Genomic DNA, 25418 nt, shown 5'->3' on the forward strand with positions numbered 1-25418 from the left:
ATCCAACAGAATTGCATGGGTGGTGTCAGGGTGACAAGCAACATGGCTCAGGTCACTGGTGACTTGCTGCACTCTCCACTATCTGCTGGTCATGAGAGATTGGGTATTACTATCAGCAACTGAAGATGTGTTTGAGGAGTATATGCCATCATCAGACTTTGAAGTTCATTTGTCACATACTATACCTTCCAGGACTTAGGGAGTCTGTCATCTGCAGCCAGTTCTGTCAAATCTTTCCTTATGCAGATCACTTTTGAAATGATCACCACCACCCATACCCACAAACCATCATCACTCACTATTTATACTAAAAATAATTAAAACATTACAATAACCAAAACACTTACAAACCTTAAACCATTTGACCTGGTGCTTACCCTCAGTGACTATAAGTGGTCTTGTCAACCTGGTGCTCCTGTGGAATGCAAGAAACCGATTGCTAGGAGTAGGCAAGGTGAATGGCTGCTGTGAATGTAAAGGCAGCAGTTCAGATGACCCTGGCAATGTCCATGAGAAGCTATAAGTTGTGATGCATTTGCCTCAGGCTACAGTTTGAGTAACTGACAGACGTCTACAAGCACAATGACAGAATAGCAATGAGCGAGCAGGAATACCAGCATTTGCAGAAAAATAAAATGAGCTCCTACTCTCCTTTCTCTCGGGATTCTTCTTCCTATTTCAGTTCCTTTCAGGAGAAGGGTGGATCTTTCTGCTGGGAGTCTTCAATGTTAAGGCCAGAGAGTACATCTTGTATTGCCACTACATGAAATGTGATGAGACTGTATTGGAACTTGGTAGATACATTTTCAGGTATAAATATGGAGGTGTAAGAAAGCTGAAGTGTTGACATGTCCCTGGAGTGCTATCTGTGGGCATGGCATGCCTTGATCCCTTTGATTGAGGAGTATGACATGATGGAGTTCGGCTATCCCTCCTCCTGGTGAATTCCTGCTGTCTCATATTATACAGTATTTTTTCCTGGAAAAGGAGTGGTGATTGCGAATGAATATTTTGGCAGATATGTTTTGTGTGTTTATGTAAAGTCTCACACAGTCAATGAGCAGGTTTCTAAAGGTGTGGGTCATACCTGTGAAGGATTCTACATGTTTTAAGATATTAGGGAAATGTATAGAGGAGATGTCAGAGGTAGGTTCTTTACGTAGAGAGTTGTGAATGCATGGAATGAGTTGCCAGCGGTAGTGGTAGAAGCAGAGTCATTAGGGATATTTATGCGACTGCTGGACAGGCACATGGAGAGCAGTGAGTTGAGGGGTGCATAGGTTAAGTTATTATATTTTACACTAGGATTAAACCTCAGCACAACATCGTGTCCAAAAGGCCTGTTCTTTGCTGTACTTTTCTATGTTCTATGTTCTATGTGTCAAGTGAGTTTCGACATATTGTCAAATTGTGGATGTGTTGTGTTAAGTTTGTGGTTCAGGTGGTGGTACAAATTTTGACAAGTATTTTTGTGAGATAGAATCTTATGTAGACCACTTATACTCAGTCATTAATCTTGTTGGGGCTCTGAAACAAACGCCTTCAGCACAGTGCTCCTAGCTGTAACACATTGAAATCTTCTATCTGCTGCATATAACATATCGCTCCTCAGTTGTATCTCCTTCATAAGGATCTCTGGTGTTGCTTTTGAGAACTACTGAGACTTCTCCTTCAGTTCTTGACCCATCCTGCCATCCTCCTCCTTCAGTTTCAATGGGCCAGCCGTAAATTCTAGATCCTCAATGGAAATATGGATATGAAGGCTAAATTCCAGGTGGTATTTTAGTGCACCAGGCACATTTACAGTACAACAATTTGTAATAGCCCTTAAATTGCGTGCTAAATCCCAAACAATGATTTTTATTTTGTTCATTCATGGAGCGTTAACATTCCTGGCTAGGTCTCTAATTGTCCCTGAGAAGCTAGTGGTGCACTACAGTCCATACCTAATACTGACATCAGCAGTGCTGTTAGAAAAGGTATTCCAGGATTTTGACCCAGCAATAGAGAAGGAACAGCTCCAGCCAAGATGGCAGAATATGTATGTAGCAGTGTTCTCAAGCACCTATTACTCTTGTAATAGCAATCATGAGTTTGGAAGGTGCTGCCGAGTTCCTTTGGTGACTTGCTGCAGTGCATTCTGTAGGTAGTACATGATGCTGCCACAGTGTGCTGATGGTGGAACATTTAAAGTGGTGGTTGGGATGTTGATCAATGGAAGTTGCTCTTGGAAGTCGTTTTGCATCCTCATTGTTGTTGCAAAGACATGCATCCAGGTGAATGAAAAATGTTCCATCATTGGATAGGCTTTGGGGAATCAAGAGATGAGTTACTCATCACCGTATTCTTAATCTCTGATCTAGGCTGGCTATCATAATACTTATATGGCAGGTACAGGTAGGTTTCTGGACAATGTAAACCACTGGATGTTAATGGTTGGAAAATAAGTGATGGCGATGCTGTTAAATGGTTAAACTCTTTCATGTCATGCATGGTGATAACCTGGAACTTGTGTCACATGGATGTTACCTGCCACATGGATGAAGCCTGAATGACATCCAGGTCTTCCTCCATGTAGCACAGATTGCTTCAGTATCTGAACAGTCATAAATGGCAATGAACAGTGTGTAATCATTATTGAATATTCCCATTTCTGACCTATTATGGAGGGAGGCTCATTGAGGAAGCAGCTCAAGATGTTTGGACTTAGGACACTACCCTGAAACACACCTGTAGAGATGTCCTGGGCTGACACGTTTCTAAAAGGACAAATATTTTTTTTTTGATGTTAGATTCAATCAAATGTTTTCTTGCTGTTAAGAGCAGTCACTCTCACATCATCTGTGGTATTCAGAGCTTTTGTCCAAGTTTTGACCAAAGTCATAATGAGAATAGAAGCCTGAGCTCAAACTGAATATCGGTGAGCAGTTTATTGGTGAGTAAGTGACACTTGATAGCACTCTTGGTGAAAATCATCAGTAAATTTTATAATCAGCAGAATAGACAAATGGAAAGGTAATTGGTCAAATTGCATCTGTTTTCCTTTACTTGAATAGGACATAACTGAACAATTTTCTATATTGACAGGTAGATGCTTTTGTTGCATCCACACTCAAAACAGCTTGGCTAGGGGTATGGCTAGTTCTGGTACACAGTTTTCCAGCACCACAGCTGCTGTGTTTGGGCGATCTATAGCTTTTGCTGTATCCAATATCAATCAATCAATCCAATTTTCATCAATCCGTCCCAAGGCTGTAATGTAGTCTGGAGCCATATCCTTGGTGGAACCCAAGCTGACATCAAGAGCAGGTTTTTTAAGTTTGTTTAACAAGTTCCAACACTTTGATGATGCCCCACAAGTCTTCTGATGAAGGAGCAGTGCTTTGACAGCTTGTGCTTTCAAATTTGGACTATAACTTGGTGTGTGATTTTTAACTATAATAATTAAAAGTAGACTGATGGAACAGTATTTGAACAGATTAGTTTGTTGTGAATTTCTGTGGACAGAAAATATCTGGGCAGTTTTTCACATCATCAGATGTCAGTATTGCTAAACATACAGCTGGTTCTGGAGCATTAGTCTTCAGTACTACAGCTGGGATGATATTAAAGGCTATAGACAGTGTGGAAGGCAGTGTATGCAGTGATCACATTGAAATCATGTGAAGTGAATCAAATTGGCTGAACACTCACATCTGTGAAATGAATCAGTTGGAAAACACAGGTGATTTAGATTAGATTACTTACATTAGATTACTTACAGTGTGGAAACAGGCCCTTCGGCCCAACAAGTCCACACCGATCCACCGAAGCGCAACCCACCCATTCCCCTACATTTACCCCTTTTACCTAACACTACGGGCAATTTAGCATGGCCAATTCACCTGACCTGCACATCTTTGGATTGTGGGAGGAAACCGAAGCACCCGGAGGAAACCCACGCAGACACGGGGAGAATGTGTAAACTCCACACAGTCAGTCGCCTGAGTCAGGAATTGAACCCAGGTCTCTGGCGCTGTGAGGCAGCAGTGCTAACCACTGTGCCACCGTGCCGCCTAAGAGCAACCCACCCAGACCCATTCCCCTACACCTCACACTACGGCCATACACCTCACACTACGGCCAATTCACCTAACCTACACATCTTTGGACTGTGGGAGGAAACCGGAGCAAACCCACGCACACACGGGGAGAATGTGCAAACTCCACACAGACAGTTGCCTGAGGTGGGAATTGAACCGGGTCTCTAGCGCTGTGAGGCAGCAGTGCTAACCACTGTGCCACCGTTGTAATTAATTTATTGGTGGTTGTTAATCGGTAAGAAAAACACAATGGATGATTTGGTGATGGGGTAAAAACAAAAGTGTGTATGAACACTGCTGGATAAAAAGAAGAAAGAAAATTGGCACCTGTGATGCTGGGGACCCTAGGAATCATCCACTTGGCACTTTAGCCTGAAAATCTTGTCAAATATTCCAGCCTTGCATTAACATTATGGACTCCCCTATCATTGAAGATGGGGAAGTGTGTGAGATGTACTCTGAGTGGGAGAGTCCATCATCAAGAGCATTTCAGCAACACCATTACTGACCAAGGTGGCCCACTGCTGAAGGATATACATGACATAAAGGTCCTTTGCAAGTGGTGAGAAACTAAGAAAAGAATAATCTATTTGACCTCACTTCGTCCACCCTATCACAGGTGTATCTGAGTGTAGCTGGGATTGACCACTGTCATTTTGGGGCTGATGTCCTGAGTTCACATTGAGAATGAATGTGATAGAATCCATGTAGTGTGGAAGCAAGCCATTCAGCCCATCAAGTCCACATCGACCTTTTGTAGAGTTTTCCACCCTTTCCCTGTAATCCTGCATTTCCCAAGGCCAAACCACCTAACCTACACATCTTTGGCCTGTGGGAGGAAAGCAGAGCACCAGAGGGAACCCACAATAGAGAGTGTGCAAATTTCACACTGACAGTAGCTCAGAGCTGAAATTGAACCGAGGTCCCTGGCACTGTGAGGCGGCAGTGCTAACCACTGAGCCACCATGCCGTCCAATATCATCCATCATGTTATGTTGCACTACCATTGTGCTAACTGTGATAGATTTAGAACAAAACTAGCAGCTTTAAATGAGGTGCTGTAGCTGCCCTCAGCCAAATGGTGTTCAACATAGAAGAGGACAGCTGAAGAAGGGCATTAGATAATAATTGGAATTTTGAGAGAATTGTAATAGCCCTGTGTCAATATTAACAGAGTAATTAGGCTTGTCCTTAAATCAGGACGTTCCATTAAAATGGAATTCAAAATTGACATATAGAGAAAATGACAGGAAATTTAGAGGTTTAGGCAGAAGCATGCACATTTTTTAATTATAGAATGATACAAAATACTTACAGGTTAAATGAAATTGCAAATATTATTAATGCATTGCTGCAAATAATTGACTTTATTATGGTCACTGCACCGGACACTGAAAATAAATGACTGGGACTAATGCCAATTGATAGAGATGAAATGATGTTCCACAACCAGATCAATAAGATGGGGAGAGACAGTGAACTCACCAAGTTATTTTGTGAAGAATCTGAGGTGTTGATATTGTCATATGAAAACTAAACTTTTTCGGACCTACAAACACATTCCAGAAGACCAGATATAGGCAGGATCACAGCACTATTATCAGACATTGGAAGTTACCATCTTGGCATCACTTGCAAAATTATGTAACCAAATTATGTGACAATAAAACCTAATTCTAATTCTAAACACTCAAAGAGCAAATGTCTGTATCTTAGTCCACGCAGTAATTGTAAATAATGGAAAATTATTTTCTAAAGCTCATACAATTTCTGTACAAATTCTTCCCTTTTTGTGTCACTGTCTTAAGTTTCTTCATCCTGGAGCTGCAAAGCTATCCTCAAGCTGGATGGCTTTAAGTGCTGCTTGGTTTCTCAACTGGAACATTGGATCCAGCTGCTCCAGGAGTAGATCGGGACGTTGGTCGTCTTGTTCCTACATTGAAACAGAAATACTAATGAGAAGAATGAAGTGATAGTTGAAGGACTCACCAACCAAAGGACAGGACAACAGAAGCTCCATCCCTGAAGCTGATGCATATTACTTGACATTCTTCTTCCACAGTGCTCAAATATCAGTTTGTTTATTTCATGTTGTCTTTTTGAAAAAGGTTAATGTCTCTGCAAACATAGCATACTGAAGAACTTACTGCATGGCTGTTAGGTGCTTGCAAAAAACCTTTGCTGATCAAATTTCCTACACTGTTATAATTAATCTTAGTGCTGTCACTTAAATCTCAGCTAAACTGCATCCTCACGGCCATTCTACGTTTCACTTACTATACATTTAGCATCTGCAAGCCAGCTGTTTTCCCAATTGAAATTTTATTCTAGTCATTGGTTCTAAGCCCCATTTGAATTTGGAAGGACTGTTCACAAAGAGGTACTGTAATACATGCTTTCTGCTGCCCATTGGAGTCTTAGAGATGAATGATTATGTGTACCCAGATGCTGTGTTCTGTACAGCCTATATTTATAGTTATCAGCCATTTTTTATCAGTTTGCAACTGAACAGTTGCAGATTGAAGTTCCGGCTGACTGCAGAAATGCATTTATACATAATATTCTGGCTGGCTTGGAGTCATTGTGTGATTTTTTTTTACCTCTGCTATGGCTTGCTTTCACTTTAGGTTGTGGTAGCCACTAAAAGAAATTACATGATGTCCAAAGTGTGACAGCGTGATTGATGAAATTTCTTAGCTATAAAAAAGACAGCTACTGAAAGAAAACAAGATGGAAGCACTAGAACCAAAGCCTGCATCTTTGTAGTGCTGGCTGGGTCAGGATAAATGTGAATTTTAATGTGGAAATAAAAGGAGATATGAAACAGAAATTTTTGCCACTCCCAAAGACAAAAATATGAAATAGCTACAGAATGAAATAGTAAATCTCAGCAATTAAAAGCAGCAACCCTGTTATTGGTGCTGGAGAAAGCTGTGTTGTATTCTAAAATACACAGAGCAGAGGACACAGGCTATAGAGATTTGGAAGGCTTTAAAGACATACTTTGAAGTCTCGACTAACGATACTTATGAATGGTATGTGTTCAGTAGGGGAGAGGAAGACCCATCTGTATGAATCTTGTGAGTTTGGACAGATGAGTTAGGACTGTTTTAGGCATAAAATATCCTGCCAGAGAGCACATCTGCTAAGACAGGAGAAACCTACTGTCAAGAAAGTTAATCGATATTTGCAAAAGTGCTGAGATTGTCAGTCATCAACAAAGGAGTGTTAAATGAACAGACAAGGCTTTGCATTAGACTAAGAGACATTACAGACTGGGAATAAGAAATTGGGGAAAAAAAGGAAGAAATATTTGCAGAACAGCCAGCAGAAAGATAGAGGGTAGAAAACAGGATGTGAATATAGTGGAGGGTGTTGCACAAAAGAACAGAAAGCATGCGCAGAGTGGGGAAGGCAGTGTTCTAACTGCAGGAAGCTGAATCACTTTATATACAAACATTTGTCTAGAAAGAAGCAAATCAAGGGTATAACAATAGCTGCTGGACAGAGATCAGTCGATGAGACTGATGAGTCATTTTACACCATTCAACATGACGGCTTTGTCAGGTCTAAAGGGGATAAATGATTTGTGACTGTCAGAATGATGATGACAGAAAGAGTGCAATATATGAACATGAAGTATCAGATAAACCTTTTTTTAAATTCACTCATGGGAGGTGAGCATCACAGGCTAGTCCAATATTGCTCATTTCTAGTTACTCTTGGGAAGGTGGTAGTGAGCTATCAGAGTTGCATGCAACATCATAAGCTTTGCAAATCTGTAAGAAGTGGTTCAAGACAGTGATTGATAAATGAAACCAATGGTAAAGTCCAGGCAATATGATGGAACAGTAATCATCCCAGGAGGGCAAGTGAAACTGAGGGCCTAATGCAATGAGGTAATGAAGAGCTGAAATTTCAGATAGTAGACATTACTCTCAGCTAAACAAGTCTAAAGCTTGAGCTGCGATGCTACTTCTGCCAAAGAAAGGTTTTAGATTAGATTAGATTACATACAGTGTGGAAACAGGCCCTTCAGCCCAACAAGTCCACACCGCCCCGCCAAAGCGTAACCCACCCATACTCCTACATTTACCCCTTACCTAACACTATGGGCAATTTAGCATGGCCAATTCACCTGACCTGCACATCTTTGGACTGTGGGAGGAAACCGGAGCACCCGGAGGAAACCCACGCAGACACGGGGAGAATGCGCAAACTCCACACAGTCAGTCGCCTGAGGTGGGAACTGAACCCGGGTCTCTGGCGCTGTGAGGCAGCAGTGCTAACCACTGTGCCACCGTGCCGCCCACAACCATAACCACATGGCTCATGCCTGAAACGTCGATTCTCCTGCTCCTTGGATGCTGCCTGACCTGCTGCGCTTTTCCAGCAATACATTTCAAGCCTGTTGTGTACCCAGACAAGCCTGCTAGTCCAGAGCTACCCTGCACAGTTCCTGACATTTGCCTCAGACATGGCAGACAGGGGGAAATCAGCATTTGTTTTGTGGGCAGGGACCTGGAAGACCTGCTGGATAGGGTGGTGCAGATGTGGGACTTTCTCTTCTTCCAGTGGGCGCCACAACTCCAGACCATGTCAACTTGGTCCAAGGTTAAAGCAATCTCAATCATCTGGAGGAAAGCCCGTCACTGCAGGAAGAAGGTCATTGACTCTCTGCATTCTGCCACCATAAATGTCACTATTTTCTCTCCAAAACCTCACACTCTGTGCTATTGTACCCAGCTCTGATTAAGGCTCATGCTCTTACATTCTCTTTATTGCCTGTAACGTCTTCCCCACTCATTGTCACCCACCCCAACCCAGATAACACTAACTCTACATGCCCTCTGTGCTACCTACTCGCTTGCTCAGGACATACTGTCACCTGCACCAATAGTAATGGTTCTGTGACCCACTTTCTTCTACTTCCTGAATAGCCCCCCCTCTCTCTCTCTCTCTCTCTCACTCTCACACACACACACACACTCAAAGACAGACACCAATTCAGCAGAAAGAGTCAAGGTAGGTGGTGGACTGCCTGAAATTTAACTCTTCACCGTTATGTGAAGACTGTTGTGACTCTGCTGCAAGTGACTAACAGTGTCCAAGCCTCTGGGCTGATAGGAGAGGCTGCCCTTGACTTACTGTGCCAGGTTGTCTTGAGCGAAGACTATCTCCTTGACATAATTAAGGCCTGCTGCCGACCAAGGTAAGATTCCTAGCTTTACGTCTGTGCAAATGTCTGATACAAGAACAAAGGTGTCTATTCATTTGGATGCTACAACATGATTCAAGTCTCAAGTCTTCAAAGCATCCTGCATTTGAGTTTAGAGCAGAGGAGATATTAAAGTCAGAGTGAAAGTGCAGATGGTTGCTTCATCTTGTTACACTGGACGTAGCATCACAGGGACCATGTACATCATTCCTAATGCTTCCTTACTAAGCAGAGCTATGTACACAGTGTCGCATATTACATAACATTGATACAGTATAACAATGTAACAAAGACACTGAAGTAGATGCAGTCTACCAGGAATCATTCTCCATCCTCCAATGATTAGCTGGAAGAAGATTTCTGCTACAAATCTTTGTTTAAGATCAGAGATTACTTTTTATCTCGGAAAAGCAGGCCTTTGTTGATGATAGAGATAACTGCAGAATTGAAATGATTTTTTAAAAATAGGCTCACAATTGCCCTTCAGAATACAGGGAAACACATGAACTTTTTCTAAACCCTAATCATAGAATCCCTGCAGTGCAGAAAGAGGCTATTTGACCCATTGAGTCTGCAATGACCCTCTGAAGAGCATCCCATTCAGACTCACCCTCTCCCCCCATCCTTGTAACACCCCATTCCCCCTCGCTAATCCACCTAGCCTGCACATTCCTGAACACTATGGGCAATTTAGCATGGCCAATCCACCTAACCTGCACATCTTCGGACTGTGGGAGGAAACTGAAGCACCTGCAGGAAACCCATGCAGACACAGGGTTAATGTGCAAACTCCACACACCCACTTGCCTAAGGCTGGAATTGAGCCTGATCCGTGGTGCTGTGAGACAGCAATACTAACCACTGAGCCACCATGTCACCCTGATCTCCTTATTAATGATAATACACTCCTATTCTCTGATGGAATTCAGGAAATGTTCTTGTCTGCAAACAAGCTGCCATCCTCCTGCACTCTTCAGATCTGAGAACACTGTTGGAGTTAATGTCTCAAGTGAAAGGGAAGAGGGGAAGAGTGCTGAATAGGAATAAAGAGTTTAATCTTCAAGGTTAAATGCTAATGATTAAATGAATACTGCAAAAGTACTTGAGGTGATGTAGAATAAAGGAATAATTATGCCTTTGCTCTACAATAGCTACTCAGCACCTGTGAAAGGAGTTATGTCATAGTGACATCAGACCATGGAACTGAAACCTGAGTGTACCAGGTTCCAGAAGATGTCTCTCTTACTGACACTTGGATACAGTTATATTGTATAAAACCTGTTAATGTTCACATACAAAGGTGTAGAATTCATCTTATTACATTGAGTAAGTGCTTTTAGTTCTTATTGTCATTGCAACATGATGTCTCCCATAGACAATTGTGAGGTGTGAAGGATATGATGATAGGACCAGATGATGTAGATTTGAAAGAGGTCTGTGTGGAGCATAAAGTTTGCATCAACCCATTTGCATTCAGTGCCAATTTCTATATTTAAATAATATTCAGTTGAGACAGTAAAACTGATCATAGTAATTGTAATGAGGTCCAGTTGGACCTAATAACAAAGGAGTTCCCTGATTGAGGTTTTTAATCCTATCCAATCAGAACTCTGGCTGACACATATAAACATGAGTGTCACCCGGGTGTTTTCCTATCTTCCTGATGATGGAAATTGAATAAAGATTCGTACACCTTGTGTCTCACTGTGTCTCACACCTGCACACACACACCATGGGTGCTGGGGAAAAAAAATAAGCACTACCGCAGTTAGGCGATAGTGTGGGTTAAATAAAAAAAAAGAAAAATAAACAGAAATTCTTCACACAAGAAAAAGTAAGAGCACAACTCTTAAAAAAAAGATGAGTGTCAGAGGCTTTGTTCACTCTGAGAGCTGGTTCTAAGGAAGCTGGATCAGTGTCAAGGACTCTCCGAGTGTAAATAAAGGGTGATGGTGATGGGATACTGGCCTGTGTGGAGCTACTTTACCAATCACTAAGATTTTTTTTGAACTTTCAAGTATGAAACGATTTCTATCTATTAACTTGCCTATCCCATTATAGAGACATCTGTCTTCTGTACCAACATTCCTTGATCGGTGGAAAGCTTGAGGTTGAAAGTCAACTACCAATGTAAGCTCTAACAGACACCACGGCATTCAGTGTGGAAGGGTTTGTGTTTAATGCACGATCTTCTCTGAGTTTCTGTTCTTTGTTTTGCCTTCTACAGGAAGGCACTGAGTAGAGAAGAAGGTAAATCAGAAGACCATTCATCTCCGAATGATGGCAGACATCTCCACGTAAATTTTGCAGTGCTTTTAAAAATACTTCATGTGGAGACCCAGCATGGAAACCTGACCAATAAGCACATAAGGCACCTGTTTGTGTATTACATTGTGTGTCCATTTTTTTATAACCATACGCTTGTAAGCGTACATACTTATATGTGCCTCAGCGTGTTTGTGAGTATTTCTGTATGTGCCTTTAGTATATAAGTGTATCAATCTATATTTGTGTTTCTTTATCAGTAATATAACTGCATCCTTGCCCTGCAGGCAAATGGCCTTTCATATTAGGTGCCTTACTACCTATCCTAAAACAATACACAGCATTAATCACCAGTTCTAAGTGCCAACATATTTTCCTCAAAATGTGTGAAAAAACTGCACAATGACGCCACGAATTAGAAATAAATTAATTTTTTCCAAATATAAAAATGGTGCCACTATTTAATTTCACTTAAAATCATTGATCTCAACATTGTGTTTTTTTCTCAAATAGAATTAAACCTGTTATGGGCCTTTTGTTTTTATTTAATTCTTGGAGTTAACAACAGGTTTTCTGTTCTAAAAATAAAACACCAATTTCTTTCAGCAAGACAACTTGCCAGACCTTTCATGACTCCTGTGGCAGCCTGAGGGACCCAGTTATATTGGTATGGGAGTTTCCCCACACCTCACCTAAATCAACAGCAATTAGGGTTTCTGGTCCATATGGGCTGTCAGGTACTCTGCAATGTGGGCACATGACTACTTGAGAGGTACCTGCCCCTAAATACTCTGGTAGATGATTGGAAATCTTACCACAGCTTCAAGATTCATATTACCATGGGGTTTTGCAGGACCATTGTTTGTAGCGTGTTTAATACAGTATTTTTTACATAGAATATATATGTTTTGTCATTTTATTAACGCAAAGGTTACAAATACCAATTCCACTACAGCATGCTGTGAAGTTGAATTTGATAAGTCTGATTATTTGTAGATTGAGACACAAAAAAACCCATTTAGTTACTGAATTGTAATCACCAGCTATTTAAAAATAGGGAAACTCATTTGAATGATACATGGCTTTACTGCACAGTGTATAGCTGATTCTTGCTGCTTCCTGAGGTGCTGTAAAAAACTGCTCAATTACAAAGAATCAAGAAGAAAGCCTACCACTACAATCTCAGGTTAATTTCAAATAATTAATAAATAGTAATCTTGCAATGTTACTGAATCTGAATAATAAATATATATTCTACCCTACATTATAAAAAGATGTAAGGCCAATGTTTCCATAGTTTGTTCAATGTTTCAAAAAGCGGAAGTGCATTAGCAGAAGTGGGTGAATGGTTAATGTAGTCATCAACTATTTGTAAAAATAAAGAACAAACCAGCATATTATAAAATATCTTTCATATTCTCAGGACATCCCAAACTGTTTCACAGACAATGAACTACTTTTGAATTGTTATCTGATGTCATGGTACTGGTTAATGGATAAAACTTGTTCAGGGTCACGTGGATAATGTCTTTCAGATAGTCCTATGGGATCATGTGTGAACCCTTGAGAGTTCAGGCCACCCTTGGTTTACTTCCTCATTTGAAAGATGGAACCTCTGACAGTGCTATCGTCCTTCAACCATGTACCACTGTGCTGCATTTCTACCATTATTATGAGAAAAATACAGTTTGTTTGTTAAAACTAATTATATTAAACCACTGTGAGGCAGGGTTAAAGGAAGGAGGGAAGTGAATTACAGATCAGTACAGGCAGCGATATGAATGGCTCACAAAAACCTTCAAGGGTAAAAACCAAAAGAACTGCAGAGGCTGTAAATCAGAAACAAAAACAGACATCGCTGGAAAAGCTCAGCAGATCTGGCAGCATCAGTTTTGAGGAAGGGTCACTCAATCCAAAATATTAACGCTGATCTGTCTCCACAGATGCTTCCAGACCTGCTGAACCTTCAAGAATAGTTAAGGATAGGCAATACATGTTGGCCTTGTCATGTGTGCATGCGTGCTCAACTACATCTATGTGTGTTTTTTATATCCATGTGTCTTTGCGCAGGTCTATATTTGTTATGTCCCTGTATATTAGTTAAATATTGTCTTACCTCTTGGACCAAAGTGCTGTAAGTAGCAGTGATTGCAGTATGGCTTCTCATCATACTAAACAAAATTGAAAAAATGGGAAGTTAATCAAAATAAAAAGAAATAGTTTCATTTCCCATAAATAATTTCAATAGCAAATTATCACATCCTTAGAATGTCTCAGAATTCATCACAACCAATTAATTATTTTTAAAAGCAGTCAAATTTTCCATAACAAACACAGCACCTTATTTGCTGGATGTACTTGCATGCAGCAAGATCTAACTTACAACATTTAAGATCAATAGTCAGTGGTATATTTTTGGCGGTATTGGTTGAAAAGGTATTGGCAGCAAGTTAATCAGGACAGCTACCTATTCTTTTCACAAATAGCATAAAGGATATTTTACATCCATCTCAATAGCCAAATGGGGCCTGATTTAATATCCCATTCAAAAGGCAGCTCTTCTGACACAATAGCACTCAGTTCCTCCCAAATGACTTTAAATTCACAAACCATGGGCACATCAGCCAAGGTTTATAACTAATCATTTCACATCGATAAACAACATTAGTAAGCATTACACCAATCACAGTAGGAAATTATTTTCTTGAAGTGAATAAGATATAAAGTTTTTTTAATTAAAATGTACCCCAAGTTGCAGCCCATGAGCCTGCTAAATAAGATAAGAGCCCATGGTGTTAGGGGCAATGTACTGGCATGGATAGAGGATTGACTGACTGACAGAAGGTAGAAAATAGGGATAAAGTGAACTTTTTCAGAATCACAGCCAGTGACTTGTGGATTTTCATAGGGGTCAGTGTTGGGACCACAACTATTCACGTTATACGTTAGTGATCTGGTCGAAGGAACTGAGGGCATTGTCGCTAAGTTTGCAGATGACACAAAGCTAGGTGGAGAGACAGGTAGTGTTGAGGAAGTGGGGAGGCTGCAGAAGAATTTGAACAGGCTATAAGAGTGGATAAAGAAGTAGCAGATGGAATGTAATGTGAGTAAGTGTGAGGTTATGTACTTTGGTAGGAAGAGTAGAGGCATAGACTATTTCCTAAATAGTGAAAGGTTTGGAAATCTGAAACACAAAGGGCATAGGAATCCTGGTTCAGAAATGTGTTAAGGTTAACATGCAGGTTCAGTGGCAGTTGGGAATGCAAATGCAATAGTAGTATTCATTTTAAGAGGTCTAGAATGCAAGAGCAGAGATGTACTGCTGCGGATGTAGGCACTGGTCGGACTGCATTTGGAATATTGTGAGCAGTTTTGGGCCCGATATCTCAGGAAGCATGTGCTGGCATTGGAGGATATATAAGAATGATCCCAGGGATGAAGAGCTTGTCATATGAGGAGTGGTTGAGGACTCTGGGTCTGTACGTGATGGAGTTTAGAAGGATGAGGGGGGATCGATTGAAACTTACAGAACTGAAATGAAGAGGAATTTCTTCAGCCAGGAGGTGGTTAATCTGTGGGACTCACTGCCGCAGAAGGCTGTGGAGGCCAAATCATTGAGTGTATTTAAGAGATAAAATAAGTTCTTGATTAATAAGGGAATCAAGGGGTATTAGGAAGAGGTAGGAGAATGGGATTGAGAAGCATATCAGATGTGATTGAATGGTGGCGCAGACTTGATGGGCTGAACGCCTAATTCTGCTCCTATATCTTATAGACTTATGGTCTTAAGTCAGATGGAAATGTGCCTGGATGAGAAGTATACTGTATCCACAGATGGTACTTAAACAAAAAAAAGTTTGCATTTTTCTGCTCTCCATGACATATTCCCTTGACACATCCACATTCTGCTCATCAATTTCATATTTCAGCCCTATCTTTAGACTATTGGCTTCCTCTGGGTTTTAGTCTAAAAATCTTTCTCTGAAGTACTTCCAATCCATTTAAATCCTTCTGTAAGGATGGAGACCAATTCTGGACAAAGTATTCCAACCAGCATTCCCTCGAGTTTTCTTACTGTGCAGAGGCATCCAAATGTTATGCAGTGACCTTTGGAACTGGAAGTCAGTGCTGCGATCAGTATTTGGGCACCAGTCACTGTGTGCAGAACATTGGAATGACTGCACCCACACGCAACTACACAACTTAGAGAGACCTTTGCTCCAGATGCAGTCTCAGCAGTCCTCTGTATAACCGAAGAATTACCTCACTGCTCTTGCATTCAATTCCTCTCACAATAAGTGATAACATTCTATTAACTTTCCTGATTAGCTATTATACCAGCTCACTTCAATGATTCATACACTAGGATGCCCAGGTCTCTCTGCAACTCAGGGCTCTGCAACCACTTACCATTTGGATTTGATTCTTTTGTATTCTTTCCGTCAAAATGCCTGTTCCCAAACTGCAACTGTGCATTTCTATTTAATCATTGTGAAATCTTCTAAATATGTTTAACACGTAACCTAAGCTATGTTTATTTTCTGTTCCAAACAACATAACCACTGTTTACTTATAAAATGGACGATCCATTAAACAGGGCAATTTTCTGTGGAATGTCAGGTAAAGAGGTGGCTTGCCTGCATTGAACCTTGAACTTACTGCCACGGTCAAGCTTGACTTGTATCCACCATTGCATCAACTATGCACTTTCTCTTGGCAGTTGAGGCTAGACCTCCTCAAAATATTTTAAGAAGATAGCCTAAACCCTATAATTTTCTTTTAAAGGCGAACGTGAAGTGGATGTTCCAGGTTTTATGCAACTGGTCAAATCATTCGGCTTTAAGCAAAACAGAATTTATTTAATCGTTACAGTTGAAACACGAACAAAGGAAAACAGAATTTAGGATAAGTAACTATTGGCAAACTTAACCAACCTGATACAGTAACTATTACTAATTAATTGTTCCAATATAGTAACATCCCATAAGTACACCCCTTGGCAAAATGGCAAATTCAAAAACAGATTCTTGCAGACAGGAAGGAACAATGTTCAGAGAGAGATCTCAGAGAAAGTCAGAAGAGACCTTCATTGAAGCTTGCAACACTTCTGGACTTCAACATTTTGTGACTGCTACAGCAAAAAAAAATTTTTTAAATCTGAAATGGGAGAACTGGCCATTTGCCTTCCATTTCTTTGCTGTTTCCCCCTAGATTCTTTGGCACCTCTGCCTTTGCAATCTCTCTTCAAAAATGCCAAGCACAAAATAACCTTTTCAAAGTGGCAGCATAGTCACAAATTGTACCAGCGGCCGTTGCTTCCACTGACAGTTCTTTCCATACATGCACTACCCTCTGTGTGAAAAGGTTGGCCTTTAGGTCTTTTTAAAATCTTTCCCCTTTCAATTTAAACCTATGCTCTCTAGTTTTGGACTGCCCTATCCCGGGGAAAAGACCTTGACTATTCATGCTATCCACGCCCCTCAGCCTCCGACACTCCAGGGAAAATAACCTCAGATTATTCAGTCTTTCCCTTTAGCTCAAACCTCCAACCCTGGCAATATAAAATACAACCCAAATTTCTACCTCAACCATTAATTCAAAAGAAAACTCTTCTGTCTCTATGCTCTCTTTTAAGTCTCATAAATTTAATGTTTTCTCTATTGTTGTTCATTCTATTCCTCATCGCTACGAGAAATTACCTGCTTTTACCAACCCTGTCCCATCATGTTTATAATTTTGAGCATTTCTATTACCTCACCTCATAACTTGTACTGTTCTCATGAGAAAACAATTAATTTTTTTAAAATCGTGCCTAGTCAATTGCACTATAGTATCTCAAAACCTCAACATCCTTCCTGTGGTGTTAAGGCCAATTCTGCACATAGTACTCCAACCGAAATCTTAGTAAAGCTTAGATAGGTTTAAATGATTTCTTAAGGGTGCATTTTCTAATCTACACCTGGTGGAGCAGATTCCTGGTCTTTTATTGGACAGGCCTAATGTTCATTCCATTAGAATGAATGGTCTGTAAGACTACTACTAAAGTAACTCCACAGAGGCCAATATCCAGTCACCAAGTCACCTCTCATTTACATGTGGAGAGTCATTGACACTGATCCAGCTCCCTCAGAGCCAGCTCACAGAGTGAACAGGATGTCTGACACTCCTTATCTGTCAGCCAGGGCTCCCTGACTGAACCAAATTAACAGCCCCATTCAGGAAACTCATATTCTATGTGGTCCACCTAGTGGACCTAATTGCAATCACTACATCCCTCCCCCTCTGAGTTCCAGAACTTAGGCCAGTTCTTTTTTTTGTAGCTCCTCCTGGGTCATTTTAGCACCGAGTCAGGTTCCTTCTGCCTCTGATATAGGCAGCATGTAACATGCTCACCTCTTGTGCCCAGAGTATCTCGAAAGAAATTCATTCAGGTGTCGAGGTGGTGATATTCACCATGTCCACCTCAGATTCTGAGGTATCTTCAATGCTTGACAGAGAAGGAGAACCTATGGGTTCCAGAACAGTCGGAAAGGTGGTCAAGAAGCTCAGCATGTTTTTCTCCTGCTCCCTTTGTGAGCTTGCAGCCTTCATATGTTCCACATGTTTGTTCAGGACTGTTGCACTTACCTGAACTTTATACATCACTGGACCTGACCTTTGTCAATCATGTAGGGCAATTTCCATTGCTGCAAAAGTGCCAGGATGGAGGCCAGGTTATGTAAGAACTTTCCATAATAGGTCATTAACCCAAGGTGAGACCTAAGCTTCAGTACAGATGTGGGAGTTGAGGCACCTTTGATTCCCCTGACTTTATCTTCCAATGGGTGTAAACTGGTCTTATCAGCTCTGTAGCCCAAGTAGGTCACTTGGGGTGCCTGGAACACATATTGTTTCCCTTCTGAGGCAAATGCCCATCTGGGAGAAACATTTAAGGATGATGTCCAAGTTCTCTAAGTACTCCTTATTAGCATATCATCTGGATAAATGGCAACCTGAAGTAGACTCTGTAAAATGTTATCCATTGTCGATTGAAAAATTGCACAGGCTGGAGATACCCCATTCTCATTTATTGTACAAATACTTATGGATATTCATTGTAGCATACTTTGGGTGTAGCCTCAATTGCAAGTATGCGTAGCTCATGCCCAGCCTCCCTGCCAGTTTTGCATAGGAATCCTCTATGTGAGGGATTAGGTATTTATCCTGCTGCAAAAAAAGGTTACCATTTGTTGAATTTCCCCACAAAGGCAAACTGAACGATTGGGCTTCACTATTGGGGCAATCAGTGCTGCCCATTCTACAAATTGGACTTGTTTGATGATTCCTTCACTAGGGGAAACTGAGGACTGCAGATGCTGGAGAGTCAGAGTTGATAAAGTGTAGTGCTGGAAAACCAGCAGGTTAGGCAGCTTCTGAGGAGCAAGAGAGTTGATATTTTGGGCAGGACCCTTCTTCAGGTCTGGGGAGGGGGAAGCAGGCTGAGAGATAAATAGGGGGAGGGGGTGGAGCTAGGGGAAAAGGTAGGTGGGATAGCAGTAGATGGGTGAAGTTAGCAGCTGATGGCGATAGGTCGGTGGGAAGTGTGGAGCTGATTAGGTGGGAAGGAAAATGGACCGGTAGGTCAGGCCAAGAGGATGGATCTGAATCAGAGGGTTGGATCTGGGATGGGGTGGGATTCCTTGATCTGGGATGGAGTGGAGTTCCTTCAGCTTCCAGCTTTCTGATTTCTGCATCCACTTTTGCCATAAGCAAATGGCACTGGGTGGGCCTTACAGAATTGTGGAATTGCTTCCTGTTCAACATTCCAGTTGGTCTTGGCTCCTTTGATAGTCCTTAGACTTTCCTGAAAAACATTCAGTTACTTAAAAGGACTTCGCTCAGACAGCCAATTTCTAAACGAAAAATGTTGAGCCAATCTAGGTGAATCTTTCTCAACCAATTTCATCCCATCAGATTTGGGCCCCAGCCTTTTACTACAATCAGTGGTAACTGAACCAGCTGCTTCTCTGAAGAGACAGGAACCAAAGTTGTCCTCTAATTTCCCAGTATAGGTCAACAGTTTAGCTGAGGTCTTATGCAAACTTAAGGGTTCGAGTACAGAGAGAATTTTGTTAAAGACTGGTTCTGCAATCACTGATACAGCCATATTGGTATCAACCTCCATTAGAACCAGGTGACCATTTAACCAGATATTTATTTTGATTGGTTTGGATTAAGATGTTGCTCAGCAGTTTAACTGTTCAAAGCCAATGTAGGTGGACTTGCCAGGGTGTGCCCGCTCGTGGATAACAGCTCATGAGTTCTCCTATTCAATTTAGGTCTGTGAGTCTCTTTTGCTGTCGTCCTAAGTCCGCATCCTTGCAGCAACTGCAATGGCTTGCCAGTCCAGATCCTGAGGAAAATTTTAATCATTTGGTGGAGGCTTGGCTTTGTTTTGGGGTTTTGCTGGGTCCTGACTTAGAATCCCTCTGTTCAGGGTTTGTCCTGAGTGAGGCTACGCAATTGCTTTCACTCAAATGGTGTTCCCTAAGCTCAGTCGGACTGACTTCCATCGGAATATCCTATAACTCATATGCTCCATTGCCCACATTTACCAATGATTAAGCCAGTTGTAATGCCTATTTGGAGATCAGTTGGGCGTCAATTGGTAGGTGCTTTTGCATGATTGTATCATTAATCCCACATACCAAACATTCTCTCAGAATTTCATTGAGGGTTAAACCAAAGTGACATGCATCTGCCAGTCGTCTTAACCTTGTCAAAAATTCCAATACAGATTTCTTGGTTCAGAAATTGCTGAATAAAACAGAAAATATCTCAGAATTTGAGAAGTTTTAGGGTCGTAATATTCCTTAACTAAATCCATCAACTCTTGAATGGTTTTAGTATGTGATACCTGAGGCAAAGTTAGGCTCCTAATAACCGAAAAAGCTGTGAATCCACAATCTGTCAGGAGAATTACTTGTTGCGTTTCACCTGTCCCAAAGTAATTTACCCAGAAAAATAAATGAAATTTTTGAACATACTGGGCTCTGTCTTCAACAGCAGAATTGAACAAGTCAAGCTTCCCAAATATCAGCATGATGCCAGAAACGCTTACCACAAAACAAAGACAACTGTTACAAGAGAATTTCTTCAGGCGCATGCTTTTCTCTTGTCACCACTGATATAACTGACATAACAGAGGCCGGTATCCTATCACCAAGTCACCCTTTATTTATGCATGGAAAGTCCTTGACACTTGATCCAGCTCCAGCAGAGCCAACTCTCAGAGTGAACAGGATGTCTGACAGTTCTGTTTATATCTGATTGGACCAGATTAATAGCCCTAATCAGGGAACTCATCTTCCGTGAGGTCCACCTGGCTGACCTTATTACAATCACTACAACTACCAAAGCAATCAGGACAAAAATCAATTTCATGAGGTTGATCAGGTTATTATAAGACCATAAGAATTAGGAACAGGTGTAGACCATTCGGCCCTTTGAGCCTGCTCTGCCATTCTATAGGATAATGGTTGATCTAACATTCCTCATGTTCACTTTTCTGCCTTTTCCCTATACAGTAACCCTTGATTGCCCTACTGGTCAAGAGTCTATCTGTCTCAGTCTTAAATATACACCTAGATTCCTGTGGTGCAGAGGTAATGTCCCTATCTCTCAGCCAGGAGACATGGTACCTGCTCCGAGATGTGTAATAACACGTCAGAACTGGTTGATTAAAAATATCTACACAAGGACTCTGCCCACATGATTCTCAGTGGCAAGGCCCTACAAACAGCTCTGATTCAAAATATATGTTTGGTCATGGAGAAAGAAATGCTAGCTCAGCCATCAGGAGAAATCCCATGCTTTTTAATTAGTTGCATTCACTTCAATAGTCTTTGGATGGGACATTAACTACTGGAATTCATGTTGAGTATTCTCTGTTAACCAACACACAGAGGAGATATTACTATCCTGTTTTACAGAGGCTGTAACACTACTACATATATTAATCTTCACATTTTTATGATTGATAATTTGACCTATCCATTACAAAAAAGTGCACATGAATAAACGTTTAAAGCATGAATTTTTATGTAAACTTAGTTTGAATGTATTTATATGGCAACAGTTGTCGTTCTGAAGGATTTGATTCTGAGGTATTGTAGAGTTACTTGTAAAGTTGAGTGATGTGGTTTGAATTACCAATAATCCTTCAAAATGTGCAAAACCTCATTTTAAAATGCACTCATGTGCAGTCTGACTTTCACCATGGAAAAGAGCTGACTTCAATAAATGTAATTAAATTAATACCCTTTATTTGTACCAACAGTTTGAAAGGCAGTTACTTATATTATAGCCATCAATTCCCATTGGTGTGTAAGCGAACACACTCGCGTACACAACTGAACTTGCACAAAATGGCTGTAGCCAATTCACCCACTGTTTAAACATGCAACCCCAATGACAATCACATTCTCCCAGATACCCTATCATGTAAATAAGGAATGCTCAGCATTGGAACTCTAACTCAGATTTTTAAAAAATTTATATATTTGCTCAGGGGATGTGGGCATTGCTGGCTGACCAGCATTTATTGCCCATTCCTAGTTGTTGAGAAGGTGGTTGTGCGCTTCCTTCTTGAACGCTGCAGTCTCTCTGCTGCAGGTAGACCCATAATGCCCTTAGAGAGGGAAGACAGGATTTTGGCCCAGATGATACATTAAAAGATGGTACGTAATTAGTTTCAAATCAATATATAGATTGGAGAAAAAAGGATGTTGATGTTCATGATTAAAAAGCAAGCCTCAAATGTTCTGATTGCTTACAATTCCCAAAAGGAGAGAGCAGATATAGAGTAAGTTTGAGGAGACAGATTATAGTCACAATACAGCTAAACAGTTAAATACTTGGGCAGACAGATGGAGGTTCAACACATTACATACCTCTGCATGTTGGCCTGGACTTAACTGGCGCTTACATCGGTAACATTTTAGACAAAGAGGGTGATAGTCTTTGCCTAAAGATCGCTTTCTCTCCGCTGTAAAATGAAAAAATGATAATGAGGGATTCTTTTAAATCAAAATCTGAAGTAATTTTTTTCTAATGTTTTTAAAAATGTCAATATTTGTTTGATTCACGATGCCACATTAGAAACTAGATACATCTTCCTTCCTTTGCTGAAAGCTTTAATATCCTTTTTCTTTGATTATTGTAGCAATGTTAAACTGAAGCATTGCATCTTTTAAAATGGTGAATGAAACAAAGTGTCATTGCGATGAGGTTTTTCTTCAGAAATTAAAGCGTGGCCACTTAATCTTTGCTTTTTGTGCGATGACAATTAAATCAGAAATAAAACAAAGAACCATGGATGCTAGAAATCTGAAACAGAAACACAAATTGCTGGAGAAACTCAGCAGGTCTGGCAGCATCCATGGAGAGAATACCAGATTGTCGATTCAGGTTCAGTGTCCCTTCTTCAGAACTCCCAGTTAGCTCTGCTTCCCTTCCACAGATACTGCCACACCTGCTGAGTTTGACCAGCAATACACTGTTTTTGTGACAATTAAAACAGTATTTGATTGATAGAAAGATCAGTTCTTCCTTCTCGCAAATGTGCATATGATAAGCTGCTCTGACAACGTCAGGCTATTTCCTCTTGGCCTAAGACCCCGCCATATATTTCATAAGGAGGGAAATTTATTAACTCTATTATATCTTACCAACATCCATATTTACTTTGTACTGATTAGTTTCAAAACTTTAACAATTAAAGATTGAAGTCACTCACAAGCCAAGCACTTACATCTCACATACGTTTCACACCAGCAATGGCTGAGCTAACAGTTTCCAAGTATCTTTGCAACGTGTTGTTTCAACTCAGAAAGTCTGGCTGAGGCCCAATTCAACCAGTTATAGAAAGGACACATCCTTTGAGGACAAACACAGTTGACGCACATTAATTACTACTGCCATTTTTTGTCAAATAATAATGTCAGTTGTGTTGCACAACACTGCATCAACATGAGCAGAAACAAACTACATCAACTGGATTACAGAATGAATTCTTACTTCAGCTCAGCTCCATATTAGAAAGAACACAGACTTACCAAAATAAACAGGTTTTGCACAAATTGGACAGTATGAAATCATCTTCTGAAATCTTGTCTTATTCAATTGTACAGCAGATGCTGTTTTTTAAAAAAATACATAACACTGACAGGAAAAGCAGCAAGTGTGACGTGTTTAACGTCAAAGACAGGATGTGGTTTTCTTTAAGGGCAACCATTAACGAAGTCTCTGATATGTTGAACTAAAACATCCGTATATTGCCAACCAAAACCTACAAAGTAACACAATCAGAATATTTCCAAAAATCTTATTATTTTTCCAGCCCTAAATGTGGAGGCTAAGCATAAAAAAATGTGACGGGAATCTTCCTGAAAGCTTTTAAAACAGATGTTTTTATTTCATTTTTTTTTATTTTGAATGCTGTTTTAACCAATATTGTGGGGAAAGTTTCAGGATGGTATGCTTCATTTCCGTCACCAACAACAATTTTTTTTTTACATCTAAAGTGTTAGAAAGTAAGATCAAGTTTGTGAATATTTATATTAAAAACATTCGCAGAATCTCCCTTAATACATAACCCAGTTGTTTCATGCCAGAGTTTGATATTGGAAATTTGCAGATTGTTCCCAATGTCTTATGGAGTTGTTCAGAGTTAACTTCATGAGATAGCTGGCTGGAATGAAGACCTTATTATACAAAAGGCAAGCAAGTAAAAGAAATCATGCAAAATTTGGGCTAACCTCAATAACCGAGGGGAAATAAAAAGATAATTTTCCAGATTCCATTGACCTCATCCCAATCCTTTCAGTCTTTGATTAGGGTTCCTCTCCAAGGAGACTGTTGATATCTTATGGACTAGAGAGTCACTTTGATGTGGTATCACTTCTAAGTAGAACAGTATGAACCAGCTGGTCTTTTATTGACAAATCCATTAGAATTTTAAACAGGTCCATGCCAGCACATGGTACAGCTGTGGAATTAACATACAGCGGTGCCATACAGGAGCACATCCATCCCCTTCACTGACTGCTGCTAACAAGCTGCCTGACTTTATATCTGTGGTAAACTGCAAGGCAGGTCAGAAGTAGAGGGTCTTTAAGGGGCCTAAGCACTAAAAAGCAAAACGTAGGTACTGTGAACACACAGGTAGTTGCAAAAGACCAAATGAGTAGCCCTGAGATACAGCCTGGTTCAATCTGTGAGCTAGGTGCCTGTCCAAACACACACAATCTCCTTGCAGTAGCATTGCAGTGAGTGCTCCAAAGTGCAGTGTTGAAATGTCAAGTTTAAAAGACATTTAGATAAGTACATGAATGGGAAAGGTTTGGATGGATATGGGCCAAACGTAGCCTGGTGGGACTAGCTTAGTTTGGGAACAATGGTCAGCGTGGACTGGTGGATCTGTTTCCATGCTGTAGGTCTCTGATTTTAAATAGATCAGAGATGTGCCAAACTCAGGCAGGTGGGACTTGTTTAGTTTGGGAACAATGGTTGATGTGGATTCGTTGGACTGAAGGGTCTGTTCCCGTACTGTATGACTCTATGGCTCTAAATAGATGAGAGATATGCTATGATGATATGATGAGGCTGGTATGTGTTGGATGCCAATGTACATGGATATGGCATTGGTGTGGTTCGCTTCCCATGGAAAATGCCCCAAGTTTCTGAAGACTATTGTCCAAGATGGAGGTCTGCAGGAGCATGTGGTGAGCTGGATTGACAATGTACTCACTCTGACTTTCATATTGGGAATTTTCAGTGTCCAGTTTTTAACCAGTTGATGGGAGAATGGGTTG

General features: G+C 40.7%; 2 protein-coding genes across 3 annotated transcripts in view; one reads left to right on the plus strand and one right to left on the minus strand.

Annotated features, from left to right (window-relative positions):
* Positions 1-25418, plus strand: part of LOC140491490 (E3 ubiquitin-protein ligase RNF38) — a 399192-nt gene that overhangs the window by 53695 nt on the left and 320079 nt on the right. The gene's annotated exons all lie outside the window — the stretch shown is intronic.
* Positions 5345-23777, minus strand: LOC140491514 (cysteine-rich protein 1). Its single transcript, XM_072589808.1, has 4 exons — positions 23661-23777; positions 22497-22591; positions 13682-13736; positions 5345-6015 (listed from the first exon to the last, which is right to left on the minus strand). Exons 1-4 carry the CDS (start codon positions 23701-23703, stop codon positions 5936-5938), a joined length of 273 nt encoding a protein of 90 aa, XP_072445909.1. The 5' UTR covers positions 23704-23777; the 3' UTR covers positions 5345-5935.

Source organism: Chiloscyllium punctatum, chromosome 2 (assembly GCF_047496795.1).
Source record: "Chiloscyllium punctatum isolate Juve2018m chromosome 2, sChiPun1.3, whole genome shotgun sequence".
In the NCBI taxonomy this organism is placed as follows: domain Eukaryota; kingdom Metazoa; phylum Chordata; class Chondrichthyes; order Orectolobiformes; family Hemiscylliidae; genus Chiloscyllium; species Chiloscyllium punctatum.

What these genes read in the sequence shown, in the direction of transcription:
- LOC140491514 (XM_072589808.1), bottom strand. Translation starts at nt 23,703, where the DNA reads ATGATTTCATACTGTCCAATTTGTGCAAAACCTGTTTATTTTG. An exon ending in TGCAAAACCTGTTTATTTTG is followed by an intron (nt 22,592 to 23,660) that starts GTAAGTCTGTGT and finishes TTCATTTTACAG; the next exon opens with CGGAGAGAAAGCGATCTTTA. An exon ending in ACAGCACTTTGGTCCAAGAG is followed by an intron (nt 6,016 to 13,681) that starts GTAAGACAATAT and finishes GTTTCAATGTAG; the next exon opens with GAACAAGACGACCAACGTCC.